General features: G+C 43.8%; 2 protein-coding genes across 2 annotated transcripts in view; one reads left to right on the top strand and one right to left on the bottom strand.

Annotated features, from left to right (window-relative positions):
* LOC144697531 (uncharacterized) overlaps positions 1-19,007 on the bottom strand; it is a 161,592-nt gene that overhangs the window by 120,042 nt on the left and 22,543 nt on the right. The gene's annotated exons all lie outside the window — the stretch shown is intronic.
* Positions 13,143-14,234, top strand: LOC144697527 (uncharacterized). Its single transcript, XM_078569565.1, has one exon. The coding sequence runs from the start codon at positions 13,491-13,493 to the stop codon at positions 14,103-14,105; it is 615 nt and encodes a 204-aa protein (XP_078425691.1). The 5' UTR covers positions 13,143-13,490; the 3' UTR covers positions 14,106-14,234.

Here is a 19,007-nt window from a genome sequence, read left to right as displayed (position 1 = left end):
TGACATTGTTGATCAGTCTGTCTCCAGCATTCCGAATGAGAACAGCTGGAATCCCTTTCTTCAAAACAAAGGCCCAAAGTGCTACTGCAGGACTGCATTGTAATCAGGGGTATTTGGTACTGTATGTTGCAGTGTTTTTGTAGTGAAGTGGTTGTCACATTCGCCTTACATGCGCAAAGGTTCCTGGTTTGAAACCAAGCAGAAACACTATCAAAGCGTTGTGAAGAAGTTGAATTGTTCTTGTTTGTTGCTGAGTATTAGCTAAAAGCAGCATCTTTCAGCTATGTTATATTCTCTCTTCACCATCTCACAGAATAAACACTCAACAAAGTGAGTGCACATTTCAACTGGCAGCAGGTGAGTGCGGGGCTGGGATATTCCTGCGTTTCCCTGTCTCACTCACTGTGGAGTTGAGGAAGAGAGAATAATTGATGGGTTTATTTGAATCCAAAAACTTCATCGACTTGGTATGTGTAACGTGCAGGTACATGGTTGGTCAGTTGTTAAATTATATTTGAAATTGATCTTCAGAAAAAATCATTACTGTCGGAACTCGCTGGGTAAAAGGAAAGGTTGCATTTTTTTTCTTTCTTTTGTCGCTTAAGGACCCAATGACACCCGGGACTGAGTGACAATGAATGTTGTTTGTGTTCTATATAAACGTGTCATTTTGTGGGAGAAACGTGCCTCTGGTGAAAGAGGCCAGAAATGAAAATAAAAGACACAGGTATCATAGACAAGCCAGGTTATAACGTTTTGGAGTATCTTCCCTGGTGGTCTAGTGGTCAGGATTCAGTGATTTCACCACCATGGCTTGGGTTCAATTCCTGGTCAGGGAATGATGATTTATTGACCTTGTGCGAAGTGCTAAAATTCAGCTGATTAAACTCTTAAAACACATAAAAGCCCTTTCAGAATCAGTTGAGTAAAACCTAGTTTTGCATCGGAGCCAGAAATGTCACCTGTGCAACAGGCCGAGAACAAATACAGCAGTGAAGATAGGGAATGAGGGAAGGTCTGTGATAGGCTGCAAAGCACAGACTATAGAGATGGTGCAAGGCAAAATATAGTGGTAAGAGAGGAGTTTTTACTGTTTACACCGACACAAATATCACCCAGGCCTGGTTCCAACTCTCATGTTAAAGGGGAAGAAAACTCCTCGCTGAATCTTCCACTTTTTGGCTGCACCTCCTTCCAAACATTGCAAATCCTTCTTGCATCTTCCATTCTGATATTTTTCTCTGTAACATTTTGATATGAAACTGCACAACTAATGTGAATAAAGTTTGTGATGGGAAAAATGTGTTCAACCCCTCGGGAACTGAACCACATTGACACACACAGAGGAACACACACAGACACATACACCGAGAGTGACAGAGGCCGAAGGAGAGACAAACACCCAGAAAACAAGGATGTCACCAAATTGGCTAATTATTGTTCCATTTCAGATTGCAAATTTAGTGAATGTTTGCAAACGAACAGAAATAAGAAACGTGGAAATGGTTGAATGGTTTTTATTTCAATTAACTGATAATTAATTCCGAAGGCAGTTTGCTAAAGTTAGGAGTTGATTCGGGCTGTGTCACAGGAAGAGAGGAATGACGATCAAGAGGAGGCCATTCAGCCCTTTGAACCTGCTCCGCTATTCAGTAAGATCATGGCTGATCTGATTGTGGTCTCGAGGCCACTTTGTTGTCTTCTCCTCAATATTTGGAAAATATTGTCAGGTGACAGGTCGGAAAATGGACTGGGAACCAAAAGAGAAAACCCAGTCTCCAGCTTTGTGAATCTTCAGTAACTCTTTGGGAACCAGAATCAGGGGAGAATGAAGGGAGAACTGTCCGCCTGAGCAGAGACAGTCAAGGCACCTTTCCCTTCTTTAAAACGCTGGAACATTGACTCTGATGTTATCAGTGAAATTAACTGATCTGAGACATTGAAAGGATTCTCGTTACTGGACATCAGGAATTCAAACCTAATATCGGCTTCGGGACAATCAGAATACTTGGTAACAGACAAAACACCGAAAGGCTCGAAGGGAGACGGCACCAGTTGTAGGAGAGCTGGTTCCCGGTGACATGGATGTGTCTGCAGTGGGTGGGATCAGACTGTTTCCATGTATCCACAATGAATGTCCCAACCTTTATTTTGGAAGAGAAAAACTGACAGAGAACAACTGTCATTCCTGTATCAGCAATCTGAAGCTTTAACTCACCGACACCCTGGTTTAGGATACCTTGCAGGTTGATTTTCTATCAGTCTCTGTGGTGCAATTGGTCAGAATGTATTATTAATCGTAAAGGTTGGTGGTTCGAGGCCATCCAGGGACGAAGCTTTCAGTGTTTTCTTTGCATCAGCATTCATCATCATCACACAGTTTCGGGTTTTCATTGGCTACTTGAGCTGCAAGAAAATATCCCACAAACGTTGAAAACTTTACCCTCATCCAGTGAGTTACCACAGCAATGTTTTTGTTATGAATGCTCATTTCACAATAAAAAACAATGAACGACTATGTAATTACACCTAACTCATTAGAAACCTGTGAAGTTATTGGATTCAGACAAACCCACCAATGATTCGCTCTTCCACAACTCCACATTGAGTGAGACAGGGAAAAACAGAAAAGCAGCAATATTCTGGTCCCGCTCTCTCCAATCACCCGCTGCCAGCAGAAAGATTTTCTCACTTTGCTGAATGTTTATCCTGTGAAATGGTGAAGAGGAAATGTAACATGACTGTGAGATATTACATTCACTGAACATAGAACTGCAAAGGCGAATGATGCAAAAAGTGCCAGCTCACTGTCAAAAAAGATGCCTGCCATGTTAAATTTTAACAGGAAGAATGAGGAGAGACAATACAAATATAAACTGAACTGGAGAAAATGCGGGGTTATCAAATTAGCTGAATTCCCTTGCCATCAGCCGGCATGGACACGGTGGGCCGAATGTCATCCTCATCTGCTGTAGACATTTATGATTTTAAACCATCGACATTAAACTGTGCACAGGACCAGTCGTCGTGGTCGATTGGTTTAGGTGATAGAGCCCAAATCCATCGTAGTTTCTCACTTCACATTACTCCTGGTTTTAACTCTGTGTCTACAGAGTTAATTATCGGTTAAATTGAATAAAATCCATCCAAACACTCGGGGGCTTTTCAAATTCTGTTCAGTCCCGAAAACATTCACAGAACTTGCAGTTGGAACTGAAATAAATCTTAGCGTCATTCTGGCTTTCTGGGTGTTTGTCTCCTTACCGACAAACCCTTGCCCTCTTTCACTCTCGGTGTATATGTCTGTGTGTGTCCATCTGTGTGTGTCAATGTGGTTCAGTTCCCCGATGGGTGAACACATCTTTACCATCACAAATTGTATTCACATTAATTGTGCAGCTTCACTTTAAAATGTTGCAGAGAAAAAATATCAGGATGAAAGAAGCAAGAGAGAGTTTGAAATGTTTGGAAGGAGGTGCAGCTAAGAAGTGGAAGATGTGAATGATGATATTGATGATTGAGAAGAATGCATTGCAACCTTGAGGCTTTTGTAGGTCGATTACCTTCGACACTTTGAAATTCAGAACTGAGGCTGAGGCTCCAGGTGGAAAATAACTTTCGGCTCCATATGTGTTGGGATATGGAGGTTGCTTTCTCTCATTCATGGCTAGCTCAGTCATTGGAGTGTAAAGCATTTAATGGCAGGGTCGTGGATGCGCGCCCCACGCTGGGTGCTGCAGTCATTTAAAATCTTGCTGCTTAAAACAAAAAAAAACCTCATTCCGTGGAACTTACAAGGCAGACATTCGCCACTGACAGACATCAAATTCAAAGCACTTTCATTTCACATCTCTTTCTGCTTCTGTCCCCGCCTCGCCTCCAGTTCCCAGGTCAATTAGCTGCTGGATGCAGACACAGTCAGTTCGTGGGAATGTCAGACAAAAGGCAAAAGGTTTGCAGACAACAGGGTAAAGAGGCACCAGGGTCTCATCTTCTTGATTCTCCCAGATACTGATTACAGGAATGTGCACAGTGCCGATTATTCACAGTCACACTCTGCTTCCAGTCTTGTGTACGTTGTTCAGCTTTGAAATTGTTCATATTTTCACACTGGATTTCAATGTGAAGAAAGCAGAGCTGTGATAAGCTTATATTGTTCAGCAGATGTAATGCAAGAAGGTACAGAACAGGCTGATGATAACAGTGCTCTTTGGACGCGGTGAGCTCCAGGGAAGGATTGGCACCATTAATGTGTCGTTCAATTAGTCTCGTGACAAATGTCGTGCTGGAAATGACAAGAAAACTCGCTGAATCTGCTCCATGTTTTGGTTTCAGACGAGCCAAATACAAGGTAAGAAAGTACATCTCGCTCGAATGGGTAATAAAATGGCAGAATGACCCATGCTGTTGGGAAACATAAAATCATAGCATATTGCAGCACAGAAAGAGGCCATTCGGCCGGGCGTGCTGCTTTCAAAGAGCAGATGTGATTGGTTAATTGATCAGGAGTGATATTTGTGCCAGTGCAAACAGGAGGCAGCAAAATTTACCCTTCTCTCACCCATATTTCTCCTATCACCAAACAGAAACAGAGTTGACGTTGCTAGTCTGTGTGACTTCTTCAGAGCTAAAGGAAGGTGAGGTATTAATTACTTATTATTTAAAAATATTAAACAGCTCGACCAGAATCAGTGGGGTGAGAGCTGTCGTTTAACCTCAGAGCTGCAAATGTCACATTTGGAACAGGTCGAGAACATATACAATGGCGGAGTGAGGGAATGAAAGGAGGAGAAGGGCTGATTGCAAAGCTCTGACCACAGAGATGGTGGTAGGAGGCAAAATATGGTTTGGAGAAGGGGAAATCTTGCTGATAAATGTTTGCACTGGCACAAATGTCACTCCTAATCGATCAACCAATCACAACTGCTCTTTGAAAGAAGCATGACGGGCCAAATGGCCTTTACTGTAACTTTCTATAATTTTATGTTCCCCAACACCACGGATGTTTCTTTCACAGTCATTCTGCCATTTTATAACTCACTCGAAGGAGATGTACTTTCTTACCTTGTATTCGGCTCGTTTGAAGCCAAAACACGGAGCAACTTCAGCGAGTTTTCTTCTCATTTCTCGTACCAGGTTTGTCACGAGACTAATTGAACGACACATTAATGGTGCCAATCCTTCACTGGAGCTCACCACGTCCAAAGAGCACTGTTACCATCAACCTGTTCTGTACCTTCTTGCAGTACATCTGCCGTACAATATAAGCTTATCACAGCTCTGCTTTCTTCACATTGAAATCCAGTGTGAAAATATGAACAATTTCAAAGCTGAACAAGGAGACTGTGAATGCGGATAATTGGCACACTCCTGTAAACAGTACCTGGGAGAATCAGATCCTGGTTTCTCTTTACCCTGTTACCTGCCAATTTTATGTCTTACTTTTTCATGAACTGACTATGTCTGCATCAAGCAGCTAATTGACCTGGGAGCTGGATGTGCCACATGAGAGTGTGCCAGCTCTTTTTAGCGGTTTTTATCTACCATGTGTTGCCTTGAAAATTTCAAAGAGCCACAGTGGTTTGGTGAAGTTGGGAAAAAGCTGCACCCAGTAGATCGAACCCACGACCCTAAGAGTAAGAGTTTTATGCTCTACCGACTGAGCTAGCCAGGTGTGTATAAAAGAAGTGCCCCATATTTCAACATACACGGAGAGCAATGCTGTTTTCCACCTGGAGCCTTAGCTTGTTCTGAATTTCAAAGTGTAAAATGTAATCGACTTACAAAAGCCCCAAGGTTGCAATGCATTCCTCTCAATCATCAATAACATCATTTACATCTTCCACTTCCTAGCTGCACCTCCTTCCAAACGTTTCAAACTCCTCTTGCATCGTCCACACTGATATTTTTCTCTGTCACGTTTTAGTGTGAAGCTGCATAGCTAATATGAATAAAGCTTGTGATGGTAAAAATGTGTTCGCCCCCTCGGGAACTGAAGCACATTGACACACACACAGGAACACACACAGACATATACACCGACAGTGACAGGGGGCAAGGGTTTGTCTCTAAGGAGAGACAAATTCCCAGAAAGCAAACATGCCACCAGCCTGGCTCCGTTTTTGTTCCATTTCTGACTGGAAGTTAGGTGAATGTTTTCGTGAATGTACAGAAATAGGAAAATGCCCGCGCGTTTGGATGGATTTTATTCAATTTAACCGATAATTAACTCTATAGGCACACAGTTAAAACCAGGAATAATGAGAAGTGGGAAACCCCAATGGATTTGGACTCCATCGCCTGAACCACTCGGCCACAACGACTGGCTCATTGGACAAGTTAATATTGTTGGTATAAAACAACAGGAGTGGAGCAGGGCATTCAGCCCATCGTGTCGGTGCTGGCTTATGGAAGAGGAACTCATCTAATTCGATAACCCTGCTTTTTCTCCACAGCCATTTATATTTGTATTGTCTCTCCTCGTTCTTCCTGTTAAAATGAAACACCGCACACACCTGGGAGCTGGCATGTCTTCGACTAAAGGGAACTCTAACAATGCAATTTTTGGTAGCTGCTGGATTCAAACCCACATCTCCACAAAAATTTCAACTCGGACTCAGCGCTTTACATCACTCGGCCACAATGCCAAGCTCAGACTGCACCTTCCCATCGTCTTGGTTGGTGTTGCTACTGAAACAGAACAGAAGCAAAGCAGCAGCAATACGTCAAGGCCCCACAAGCCTCCTCCGTCACCTAATAAGATCATGGCGGATCCCCAGCCCCAACACCAATTTCCCACCCGATCCCGATAGCCCTTCATTCCCTTAGAGTCCAAAAATCACGACTGTTTTTTGGATGAAAGCAAAATGCTGGAAATATGAAGTAAAAACAGAAAATGCTGGAAAAACTCAGCAGGTCTGCAGCATCTGTGGAGAGAGAAACAGAATTAACGTTTCGAGTCCATATGTCTCTTCTTCAGAGATAAAGAGGATTTTTGGATGTTTTTCCTTCCATTGATCGGATAGTTAGTTCTGTGGATACCTGATTGAAATCAGCAATGATAAGAATCACAGTCGGTAAGATTTGAACTTACCTGGAGAAACCCCAATGGATTTTAAAACCATCCATTTTACCACTTGGACATGATGATTGACTAAGGGCCCAATGCTTTACGCTCAATCATCAATAACATTATTCACAGTTTCCGCTTCTTAGCTGCACCTCCTTCCAAGCGTGATTCATTTTCCTCAGGACTTGTTCCTGGATTTAATACTTACCTGCTTTATGCTCCCAATTTGAAATCAAATTCGCTTCAACGTCACCCAACACAAACTGAATTGCAAACCTGATGGACAAACAATGGAAAACAAGTCACCCGGTAACACAAATCCCATGGTGCTCATTTTCAGATTCACAACAGTCAGCTTTTCGTTAAAATGAAGGGATTTTGGAATGAAATGATTTAGAAAGCTGGTGTGACTTTTATTTGTGACTCACTCACTCGGATATTCTGTAAATACTGCTTGGAGGTTTAGTGACCGGGATATAATCTACCAGCATTTTCCTGAGCCTGTGCTCGGTGTATTGGGAGGTTTGGACAGGGTTGGAGTACCTTGCGTCCCAGGGATGGGCAGTAACCCGCTGGTGGAAGCTGCAGTTGCTGCTTTCTGCTAGCAGCGGTTGATTGGAGAGTGCAAGGTCGGAATATTGCTGCTTTTCTGCTTTTCCCTGCCTCACTCAAGTGGAGCTGAGGAAGAGGTTTGTTTGTTTGAATCCAATGGCTTCATAGATTTCTAATGGGTTAGATATAGGTACATGGTAGATCTAATTGTTTTCTCATAATGTTTCAAAGGAATACTCGAGAAAATGCTGCTTGTGTGGGAACTCACTGGATAACAATGGAGCAGGCAAAGCTTGGGGGATCTTTTCTTGCTGCTCATGTACCCATTAATAACCCTGAACTGTGTGACAATGAATGCTAATGGAGAGAAAACAATGAAAGTTTCGTCCCTGGTTGGTCTTGAACCACCAAATTTTTGGTTAATGGCTGAACGCGCTGACCAGTGTCATCAAAAAGGCTGCTATCTAGTTAGGCGACAAGATTATCCTAAACCAGGGTGTCAGTGAGTTAAAGCTTCAGATTTCTGCTACCAGAATGAAAATTATTCTCTGTCAGTTTTATTCTTCCAAAAATAAAGGGCGGGGGGGGGTTGGGGGTGGGGTGGGGGGGGGGGGGGGGGGTGGTGGGGGGGTGGGAACAGCATTCATTCTGGATACATGGAAACAGTCTGATCCCACCCACTACAGTCCCATCCTTGTCACCAGGAACCAACTCTCCTGCACTCAGTGCCATCTCCTTTCGAGCCTTTCGCTGTCTTGTCTGTTACCAAGTATTCTGATTGTCCCGAAGCTGATATTAGGTTTGAATTCCTGATGTGCAGTAACGAGAATCCTTTCAATGTCTCAGATCAGTTAATTTCACTGATAACATCAGAATCAATGTTCCAGCGTCTGAAAGAAGGGAAAGGTGCCTTGACTGTCTCTGGTCAGTCGGACAAGTTCACCCTTCATTCTCCTCGGATTCGACTCCATCGTATTCTGATAAGAGGGCATAGGTTTTGATTCTATATATCGACGTTCAATGGCAGAGCGGTCACCCAGCATTCGCTGCGGCTCAGAATGTGCCCTATCCTCACCAGAGAAGCTCGCTGCTCATGCGCTCACCGACTAGTCTTTGGAGCATGCGCGTTGCGGTATGTCTAACGAGCCTGCGCAATGCTGGTCTGTGACTGAAGCCGCTCAGAGCGGCCGGGAGAACGTCGAGTGGAACAAACTAACAGAGTTATTGGGTGTGTGAGGAGGAATGGAGCCAGCAGAGTGGGCAGGAAGGCTTCATAAACACACAGTGCAGGCCGCAGACCCCAAATAACAAGGTATCGATCTTGTGTTTGCAGAGAACGGACAGAAAAAGTCTGGATTTCTCCTTTCGCCAGGGCCGGGGTAACGGCCGCCATCTTTATAGGGGGCAATATGCTGCACGGCGCATGCGCGGTCATCCTGTCCAGCTAGCAGGAGGAGAGAATGTTGTGCATTTCTATCCTGGACTGACAGGGATGGGTTTTGGAAACTCCTTTTACAGGGGGTTAGAAGTGGAGGATTTACACACACCAAACTCAGACCAAGAGAAATGTTTCCTTCTTCTCAATTTCTACCTTAGGCTGACAGGAATGGATTTTGTATACTCCATTTGCAGGATGCTAGAAGATGAGGCTTTGCAGACAGGAATTTCAAACCAAACATCACATCAAAGTCTGATAGAATCACCCAAATCATCAGGATTTGGATATTATCAGCCTCTGAGTGTAAGCAATAAGTTCTAGGTCATTACCACTCACTGTAAAATTTCTTCCTCATATCTCTCTGGTAGATTTTGCCCAAAATCTTTAAACTGTGCCCCTGCATCCTTTTACGATTAGTTTATGGAAACCACCTTTAACTGGCTCATATAAACCTCAGGACCCTCACATCCTTCATAATGTGTGTTGATCACTGGTTTGCACAGATCCAGATGCTCTGTATTTGTGTCTATGACATCATCACACATCAACAATTACATGGTGACATCACCCCGCTCCCCAGGTATTTCCTCAACTGGGAGATTTTTCTCTGACTCCAGTGTTGCTGATACCTTTCCAGCTGCAGGCTCTAACAGGAGAGTTCAAATTTAAAAATGGTGAAATTGTTTCGGAGGTGAGTATTTCAAAATACCATTCATCTACAATTTTGAGTTTTTAGTTCTGTGCTCTGTTTCTGTGAGAGGTTCCATTGCTCTGTGGCTGGTGTGAGTCCTTTCCTGTGGATCCATTGCTCTGTGGCTGATGTGAGTCCTTTCCTGTGGATCCATTGCTCTGTTTCACCTCTGCCCTCCCTGATCACCTCTCTACCATTGTCTAACTTCCTCTGTCTCTAATATTGTGTGTAGTTTCGCTCTGTTTAGGATTTTACTGTTACTCCTGCCGACTGTCTCAATGAGGTGTCCACTGCTGCCCATTCCCTGACCATGTGCTGCTGGCTTCCCAGTTTTATCTTCCTACAGTATCTTTCATAGTCAGGAATTGTTTTTCCTGTGCTATAGCCCATTTCTCTTCCACTTCTGAGCTTATATTGCCCATCAGATTTTGCACCATCTTTATTCCCTATATTTCATTCTGCACACCCTGAAACATTAACTCTTTGTTTCGCTCTCCACAGATACTGCCTGACCTGCTAAGTTTTTCCAATAGCGCGAGCAAAAGTGAACTGGCAAATTAGGTAAGGGGATGGGCCAATGGAGATGCAGTGGCAGACATTTGAGGGGATATTTCAGAATACACAGAATAAATAGATACATTCAAACAAGAGAGAAAAATTTCAAGGGGACAACCCTCACGTGTAGTTAACTCAGAAAGTTAAAGATAATATCAAACTTAAAGGAAAATCATATAATTGCGCAAAGATGGATGGCAGATCAGAAGATTGGTGAGAATATTTTAAAACAGCAAAGGATGATGAAGGGATTAATAACGATGGAAAAATTAGAGTATGAGTGAAAGCCAGCTAGAAAGATAAAGGTAGATAGTAAGATAAGAAAAGAAGTTCTATCGACATTGAAAAATGAAAAGAGTTTTGAAAGTGAGCATTGGTCCTATAGAAAGTGAGTCTGCAAATTAATAATGGAAAATAAGGAGCTGGCAGATGAATTAAACAGGTATTTACATCAGTCTTCAGAAAATAGAATCAAAGTAACATCCCAAAAAATAGCTGTAAATCGGGACCTGGAAGGGAGGGAGGAACTCAAGAAAATTACAATCACCAGTGAAGTGGTACTGAGCAAATTGTTGAAGATGTGGGCTGACAAGTCCCCGGTTCCTGATGGACTTCATCCTAGGGTCTTAAAAGAAGTGGCTAGTGATATAGTTGATGCATTGGTTTTAATTTACTAAAAATTCTCTAGACTCAAGGAGGTTCCATTAGATTGGAAATTAGCAAATGTAACTCCTTTATTCAAAAAGGGAGGAAGACAGAAAGCAGGAAATTACAGACCAGTTAGCTTAATGTCTGTCATAGGCAAAATGTTAGAAGCTATTATTAAAGACATTGTAGCAGAGTATGAAGAAAAATTAAAGGTAATCAGGCAGAGTCAATATGGTTTTGTGAAAGGGAAATCATGTTTAACCAATTTATTGGAGTGCTTTGGAGTCATGTGTGCTGAGGATAAAGGGGAATCGCTGGATATGCTGCATGTAGATTTCCAGAAGGCATTTCATAAGGTTCCACATCAAAGGTTATTATGGAAAATAAAAGCTCATGGTGTAGGGGGTAACATATTGGCATGGGTAGAAGATTGGCTAGCTAATAGAAAACAGAGAGTTGGCATAAATGGGTGTTTTTTTGGTTGGCGGGATGTAACAAATGGTGTACCACTGGGATTAGTGCTGGAGCCTTTACAGTTTATATCAATGACTTGGATGAAGGGACCAAGGGAATGGTGGCTAAATTTGCTGATGACACAAAGATAGGTAGGAAAGTAAGTTGTGAAGAGGACACAAGGAGGCTACAAAAGGGACATAAATAGGTTAAGTGAGTGGCAAAGATCTGGCAAATGGAGTATAATGCGGGCAAATGTGAAATTGTTCATCTTGGCAGGAAGAATTTTTTAAAAATCTAAATAGTGAGAGATTGCAGAGCTCTGAGATTCAGGGGGATCTGGGTGTCCTAGTGTATGAGTCACAAAAGGTTAGTATGCAGGTACAACGCGTAATTAGGAAAGCTAATAGAATGTTAACATTTATTGTGAGGGGAATTGAGAACAAAAGTAGGGAGGTTATGCTTCAGTTGGACAGGGCACTGGTGAGACCGCATCTGGAGAACTGTGTACAGTACTAGTCTCCTTATTTCAGGAAACATGTAAATGTGGTAGATGCAGCTTAGAAAAAGGTTACTAGACTAATACCAGGGATGGGCGGATTGTGTTACGAGGAAAGATTAGACAGGTTAGGCTTGTATCCGCTGGAATTTAGAAGGAGAAGATGTGACTTGATTCAAACCTTTAAGATCCTGAGGGGTCTTGACAGGATTGTTGTGGCGAGGAAATTTCCTCTTGTGGGAGAATTCAGAATGAGAGGTCACTGATTAAAAATAAGGGGGCGCCGATTTAAGACAGAGATGAGGGGAATGTTTTTCTCTCAGAGGGTAGTGAATCTTTGGAACACTCTTCCTCAAAAGGCAGATGAGCTGAAACTAGGGCTGAGTCAGCGATATTACTGAGTGAAAATAGACAGTCTTGGTGAAGATGTGGATTTTTGTTTGGAAGCTCATCTTGGGGTGAAATATTTCACCATGGTTGTGAACAGTCTGGTTCAGTCTCAGACAGTTGTCAGGGAGAGGGATGGAGTCGGTGTCAAGGGAGTGGAGTTTGTTGCGGGGAATGAAGGAAATGACTTCGGTCTTCCCAATTTTTAAATGGAGGAAATTTCTCCTCATCCAGTACTGGATGTCAGACAACTCAGGACATTGTGTGACTTGGAGAGGAACTTGGAAGTGATGGTGTTCACATACACCTGCTACCCTGGCCCTTCTAGGTGGAGGAGTTTGATGGTTTGGGAGATTCTATCAAAGTTCTGGTCGAGTTGCAGTGATACAAAATTGTGCTTATCACCTGCATCTCCCATCTCTCTCTCTCCAATAGAGGCCAGAGTTTTTAAAGACCCAGGCAGCATGACAGGTTCCCTTCCCTGAAGGGCATTAGTGAACCAGTTGGGTTTTTATGACAATCCAGCAGTTTTCATGGTCGCTTTTTCCTTGTGCCGGCCCCACAAATTCCCAGATTCATTCAGCTCAATTTCACAACCTGCCTTTGTGTTTTTGTGGGTTCTCTCTCACTCCCTTTTTTCTGTTTTAAATCAGTTTCACAGGGTATCAGAAGGAGAGAATTTGTGGTTGGGAAACTGAAACCAAACATCACATCAGGATTTGACGGAGTCGAGTCGCCCAATTTATCGTAACCTGAACATTATTGGATTTTGAACATGGAAGGAAAAAGCACTGCTCACAGAGGTGAGAAACTGTACATGTGTCCTGTGTGTGGACGAGGCTTCAGCCAATCATCTGACCTGGCGGAACATAAATGCAGTCACAAAGCGGAGAAGCTGTGGAAATGTGGGGATTGTGAGAAGGGATTTAATTACCCAGTTCAACTGGAAACTCATCGGCGCATTCACACTGGGGAGAGACCGTTCACCTGCTCCGAGTGTGGGAAGGGATTCACTCGATTATATAACCTGCTGACACACCAGCGAGTTCACACTGGGGAGAGGCCATTCACCTGCTCTGAGTGTGGGGAGGGATTCACTCAGTCACCCAACCTGCAGAGACACCAGCGAGTTCACACAGGGGAGAGACCTTTCAAATGTCTGGACTGCAGGAAGGGCTTTAAAAGTTCTGGGGAACTGATGTCCCATCAACGTGTTCACACTGATGAGAGACCGTTCAGGTGCTCTCAGTGTGGAACTGGGTTTATACGATCATCTCAACTCATTGAACACCAGCGAATTCACACTGGGGAGAGGCTGTTCACCTGCTTTGAATGTGGGAAGGGATTTAATCGGTCATCCAACCTGCTGACACACCAGCGGGTTCACACTGGGGAGAGACCATTCACATGCTCCAAGTGTGGGACAGGATTCACTCAGTTATCCACCCTGCTGAGACACCAACAAGTTCACACTGATGAGAGACCTTTTAAATGCCCAGACTGCAGGAAGTGTTATAAAAGTTCCGGGGACCTGCTGTACCATCAACGTGTTCACACTGATGAGAGACCATTCAGGTGCTCTCACTGTGGGACTGGGTTCAAGCGATCAAATGACCTCACTGACCACCAGCGAATTCACACTAGGCAGAGGCCGTTCACCTGCTCTGAGTGTGGGAAGGGATTCACTCAGTCATCGAACCTGCAGACACACCAGCGAGTTCACACTGGGGAGAAACCATTCACTTGCTCTGAGTGTGAGAAAAGTTTCAGTCAGTTATCCCACCTGATAACACACCAGCGAGTTCACAAGTAACTACAGTGACGGGATTTTGCTGTTAATCACATCCAGGACTGAACCGTATTCATTGGGGTTTGTTTTTGATGATGTTAATGAACTCCAGCCCAGTTATAGATGTTAATATTCTGGATAAAATTCAAATCAATCCGCTTGGTGTTTAACACAGTGTGATGAATCTTTTCAATATCTCTGACACAAGTTAGTTCCTTTTGAAGTGCTCTCCCTCTCTCCTCCATCCTCACCTCCAACAATAAGTGTGAGGAGCTCAGGGAGCTTCTTTGTCACTAAGATTGAGACAATCCGATCAGCTGCCTCTGCTGCTTCCCTCCCTTCCACTAGCTCCCTGGGACAAACCGTCTCTAAAGCTTCCCTTTGTCTGAGCCCTGAACCCACATCTTTATCCAGTTTCTCTCCCATTTCCCCTCAGTGCTCATCTTGTCCATGAGACCCACGTCCTGCTCCATCAACCCTATTCCCATTAAACTGTTGATCACCCAAACTCTCCCTCATTTCTTCCTCCGCCTGTCTGCAGTCTTTGACACCATTGACCAAACCATCCTCCTCCAATGCCTCTCCACTGGTGTCCAGCTGGGTGGGACTGCACACTCCTGATTCCTTTCTTATTGATCTCATTATAACCAGAGAATCATCAGCAGGAGCTGTGGCTATTTGAGTTACAATTTCACAGATTGACTCACTCAGTAAGTGATCAGATCTCACTGAACTTAGATAGAAAAATGATCCATTATCAGTCTCACAGTGACCGTATCTTACAGACCGAGTCTTTCTTCCCACAGCAGCCCTCCTAGTTAAGATCAATGGAGAAGAGTGAAAACATTCTCGTCCACAACCCAAGCACATAGTGAGAAAAATTCTGAAAATTCCCTTTAAAATGTAAGGTACAGCAGAACAACTGTACACTGATCTGTTACAGACTTATTGAAACAGATTCATTGTCACCTCCTCCCTTCCCACATTCCAGGGCCTCAAACACACTTTCCAGATGACACAGTGATTTACTTGTACTTCTTGCTATTCAGTATTGTGTTTTCACTGTTCACAATGTGATCTCCTCTACACTGAGGAGACTAATTCCCGATTGGGTGACTGTTTTGTGGAACATCACCATTCAGTCTGCAAGTGTGATCCTGAGCTTCTGCTCATTTACTATTTTAAATCTAGGAATCACTTTTGGTCTGAACTCTCTGTCCTCGGCCTCCTGCACTGTTCCAATGAAGCTCAGTGGAAGCTCGGGAAACAGCAGCTCATCTTTTATTAGACACTTCACTACCTCCTAGACTCAAGCTTCATTTCAACAATTTCAGATCATTGCCACCACTCCCATTTTTTTCAGTCGGTGCTGGTCATGGTTCTGCTGTTACCATTTATCCCTCCTCTGGACCTGTCTTTTGTTTCTCCACTTGTCCCATTAGTTTATTTACTTGTCTCATTATCACCCAATGTTGTATCATCATCCCCTTTGTCATTTAATCGCTCCAGCCTTCCGTCCCATCACAAGACCGTTTGTTCTTTCCTCCTCCTCCTCTCTTTTCCCTGACTCTGTACTTGTTTGTAAACTATTACATCTCTAAATTCTTCCATTTTCTATAAAAAGCCAGTGACCTGAAACATTCACTGTTTTTCCATCTCCATAGAAGCTGTTGACCCGCTGAAAGTTTCCAACATTTTCTGTTTTGAGCTCGGATTTCCAGCATCTGCAGTGTCTTGTTTTGGGTTCACAGTGGATCAGTTTTCTCTGATTTATCGTTCCCTGTTTAAAGGTGAAGAAGGAGCTTTTACAGAATGAGACAATAACTGTCCCCCTGTTCGACATGAAACTAAACTCACTGTTAATTCCTCCTCAGTAACAATTGTAAACACAAAGCTTCCAGCCGGGATTGAACCGGGGACTTTCTCATGTAAAGTAAAGGTGATAATCAGTGCACTGGGGAAATGAGTGTGAATCCCCCCCGGACAGAGGGGAACTGACCATCCATCTCTAGCTCTAATTCCCAAACAGAAAATGCTGCCAAGAATCAGCAAGTCAGGCTGAGTTTGTGGCCGTTCTCACCATCTGACACCGTCACGATGCCCGGCTGATTGACGGCAGCTCCGGACCAATAGGAAGAGGGGGGGCGGGTTCTCCAACCAATCGGAGTGAATGAGGGGCGGGGCCGGCTGGGAGTGAAGCATGCGCAGTGTGAGTAATGGTGATGAAGAGACGCTTCTTTCTTAGTTCTGCAATCGGTGAGTGGATGAAATGTTGGAGAGAAGGGAGCGATGGATCAGGCCGGTGGGCGGCTTGGCTTCGAAAACATGTTGTGTAAACAGCAAACCCAGAAAAAGAACTTATGGTAAACTTTGGACCGTCCCCTTCGTTTGCGCCGAGCGAGGCCGCAGGCTTCTCCCTCTTTCAGGCCCAGGATTAACTGCCGCCATCTTTATTGGGGGCAATGCCCGGAAGGGGCGCATGCGCGACGGCCATCTTTGTTGGGGGCAAGCTTTTTGGAATCTTAATTGACAGAATAAGAACAACTTGTCCATCAATCTGCTTCATGCTTTGCGTTACAATGTCTTATTGATGAGGTGGAACTACGGTATAAGTCCAAGTCAGTGACAATAATTCGTTTTTATACTGGGGCTTTAACATAATAAAACTTGCCAAGGCATTTCACAGAAATGTTACAAAGTAAAGCGGTTTCCTCTACATTGGAGAGACCAAACGCAGACTGGGTCACCTTCGGTCTGTCCGCAAGCATTACCCAGACCTCCCTGTCGCTGGCAATTTCAACACTCCACCCTGCTCTCATGCCCACATGTCCGTCCTTGGCCTGCTGCATTGTTCCAGTGAAGCTCAACGCAAACTAGAAGAACAGCACCTCATCTTCCGACTAGGCACTTTACAGCCTTCCGGACTGAATATTGAGTTCAACAATTTTAGATCATGAACTCCCTCCTCCATCCCCACCCCTTTCCGATCCCCCCCTTTTTTTCCAATAATTTATATAGATTTTTCTTTTCCCACTTATTTCCATTATTTTTAAATGTATTTCCATCCATTGTTTTATCTCTACCTTTTATCCTTTTTCGATTCCTTCACCCCACCCCACCCCGACTAGGGCTATCTGTACCTTGCTTGTCCTGCTTTCTACCCTTAATTCGCACATTCTTTAGATAATATCACCACATTCAACACCTCTTTGTCCTTTTGTCTGTGACATCTTTTGGTTATCTCCACCTATCACTGGCCCTCTATCCAGTTCTACTTGTCCCACCCTCCCCTTAAACCAGCTTATATTTCACCTCTCTTCTATTTTTACTTAGTTCTGTTGTAGGGTCATTCGGACTCGAAACGTTAACTGTGTCCCTCTCCGCAGATGCTGCCAGACAGGCTGAGTTTTTCCAGGTATTTTTGTTTTTGTCACAAAGTAACATTTGACACTGAGCCACAGAAGGAGATATTAGGGCAGGTGACCAAAAGCTTGTTCAAAGAGGTCGGTTTTAAGGAATGATTTAAAGGGGAGAAAGAGAGGTGGAGAAGTCCAAGGACAAAATCCCAGAGCTTGTGGCCTAGGAAAATGAAAAAACAGTCACCAATGGTGAAGTGATTAAAATCAGGAATGCTCAAGAGGCTGGAATTAGATGAGTGTCGAGACCTTGGAGAGGTGTGTGGCTGGAGGAGATTACAGAGATAGGGATGATCACAACCATGGAGGAAAACAATGATGAGAAATATAAAATTTAGTTGCTTCCTAACGAGGAACCTTTCTGGGTCACTGAGAAAAGAGGAGATGGGTGAACAAGACTTGGTGCGAGTCAGCACATGAGCAGCAGAGTTTTGGATGACCTCAAGATTACAGGGAGGTTGAATGTGAGAGGCCGGCCGGGAGTGCGTTAGGATAGTTAAGTCTAGAGGTAACAAAGGAATGGATGAGAATTTCAGCAGCAGATGAGCTGAGACTGGGGTGGAGTCGGGCAATGTTACTGAGGTGGAAATAGGCGGTCTTGGTGATGATGTGGATATGTGGTTGGAAGCTTATCTTGGGGTGAAAATATTTCACCATGGTTGTGAACAGTCTGGTTCAGTCTCAGACAGTTGTCAGGGAGAGGGATGGAGTCGTTGATGAGGGAGTGGAGTTTGTAGCAGGGACTGAAGACAATGGCTTCAGTCTGCCCAATATTTAAATGGAGGAAATGTCTGCTCATCCAGGACTGGATATCAGACAAGTCAGGACAGTGTGTGACTTGCAGGGGAACTTGGAAGTGATGGTGTTCACATACACCTGCTACCCTGGTCCTTCTAGGGGGAGGAGGTTGAGGGTTTGGGAAATTCTGTCGAAGTTCTGGTTGCGTTGTAGAAATATGAAATGTTTCTCCTTCACTCCCTACTGCTCCTAGATACATCTCTCTTTCTGTATCTATGTGCTCTCATAGAGGCCAGAGTCTTATGTAAGCCCAGACCGGGTGGCAGGTTCCCTTCCCTGAAGGACATTAGTGAACCAGTTGGGTTTTTATGACAATCCAGCAGTTTTCGTGGTCACTTTTTCCTCGTGCCGGCCCCACAAATTCCCAGATTCATTCAGCTCAATTTCACAACCTGCCTTTGTGTTTTTGTGGGTTCTCTCTCACTCCCTTTTTTCTGTTTTAAATCAATTTCACAGGGTGTTAGAAGGGGATGATTTGCAGTCGGGAAACTGAAACTAAACATCATATCAGGATCTGATGGAGACACCCTATTTATCAAAACCTGAATATCATCGGATTTTGAACATGGAAAGAAGTTGGACTGTTCACAATGGGGGGAAATGATACACGTGTCCTGTGTGTGGATGTGGCTTCAGCCGATCATCTGATCTGTCAAAACATAAATGTGATCACATTGGGATAAAGCACAGAAATGTGAGACTGTGGGAAGGG

The sequence above is a fragment of the Cetorhinus maximus genome, chromosome 23 (assembly GCF_964194155.1).
Source record: "Cetorhinus maximus chromosome 23, sCetMax3.hap1.1, whole genome shotgun sequence".
Classification (NCBI taxonomy): domain Eukaryota; kingdom Metazoa; phylum Chordata; class Chondrichthyes; order Lamniformes; family Cetorhinidae; genus Cetorhinus; species Cetorhinus maximus.
The sequence above is the reverse complement of the archived record's forward strand: the minus strand, read 5'-3'. Positions and strand labels throughout refer to the sequence as shown.

What these genes read in the sequence shown, in the direction of transcription:
- LOC144697527 (XM_078569565.1), top strand. Translation starts at nt 13,491, where the DNA reads ATGTCCCATCAACGTGTTCACACTGATGAGAGACCGTTCAGGTGCTCT.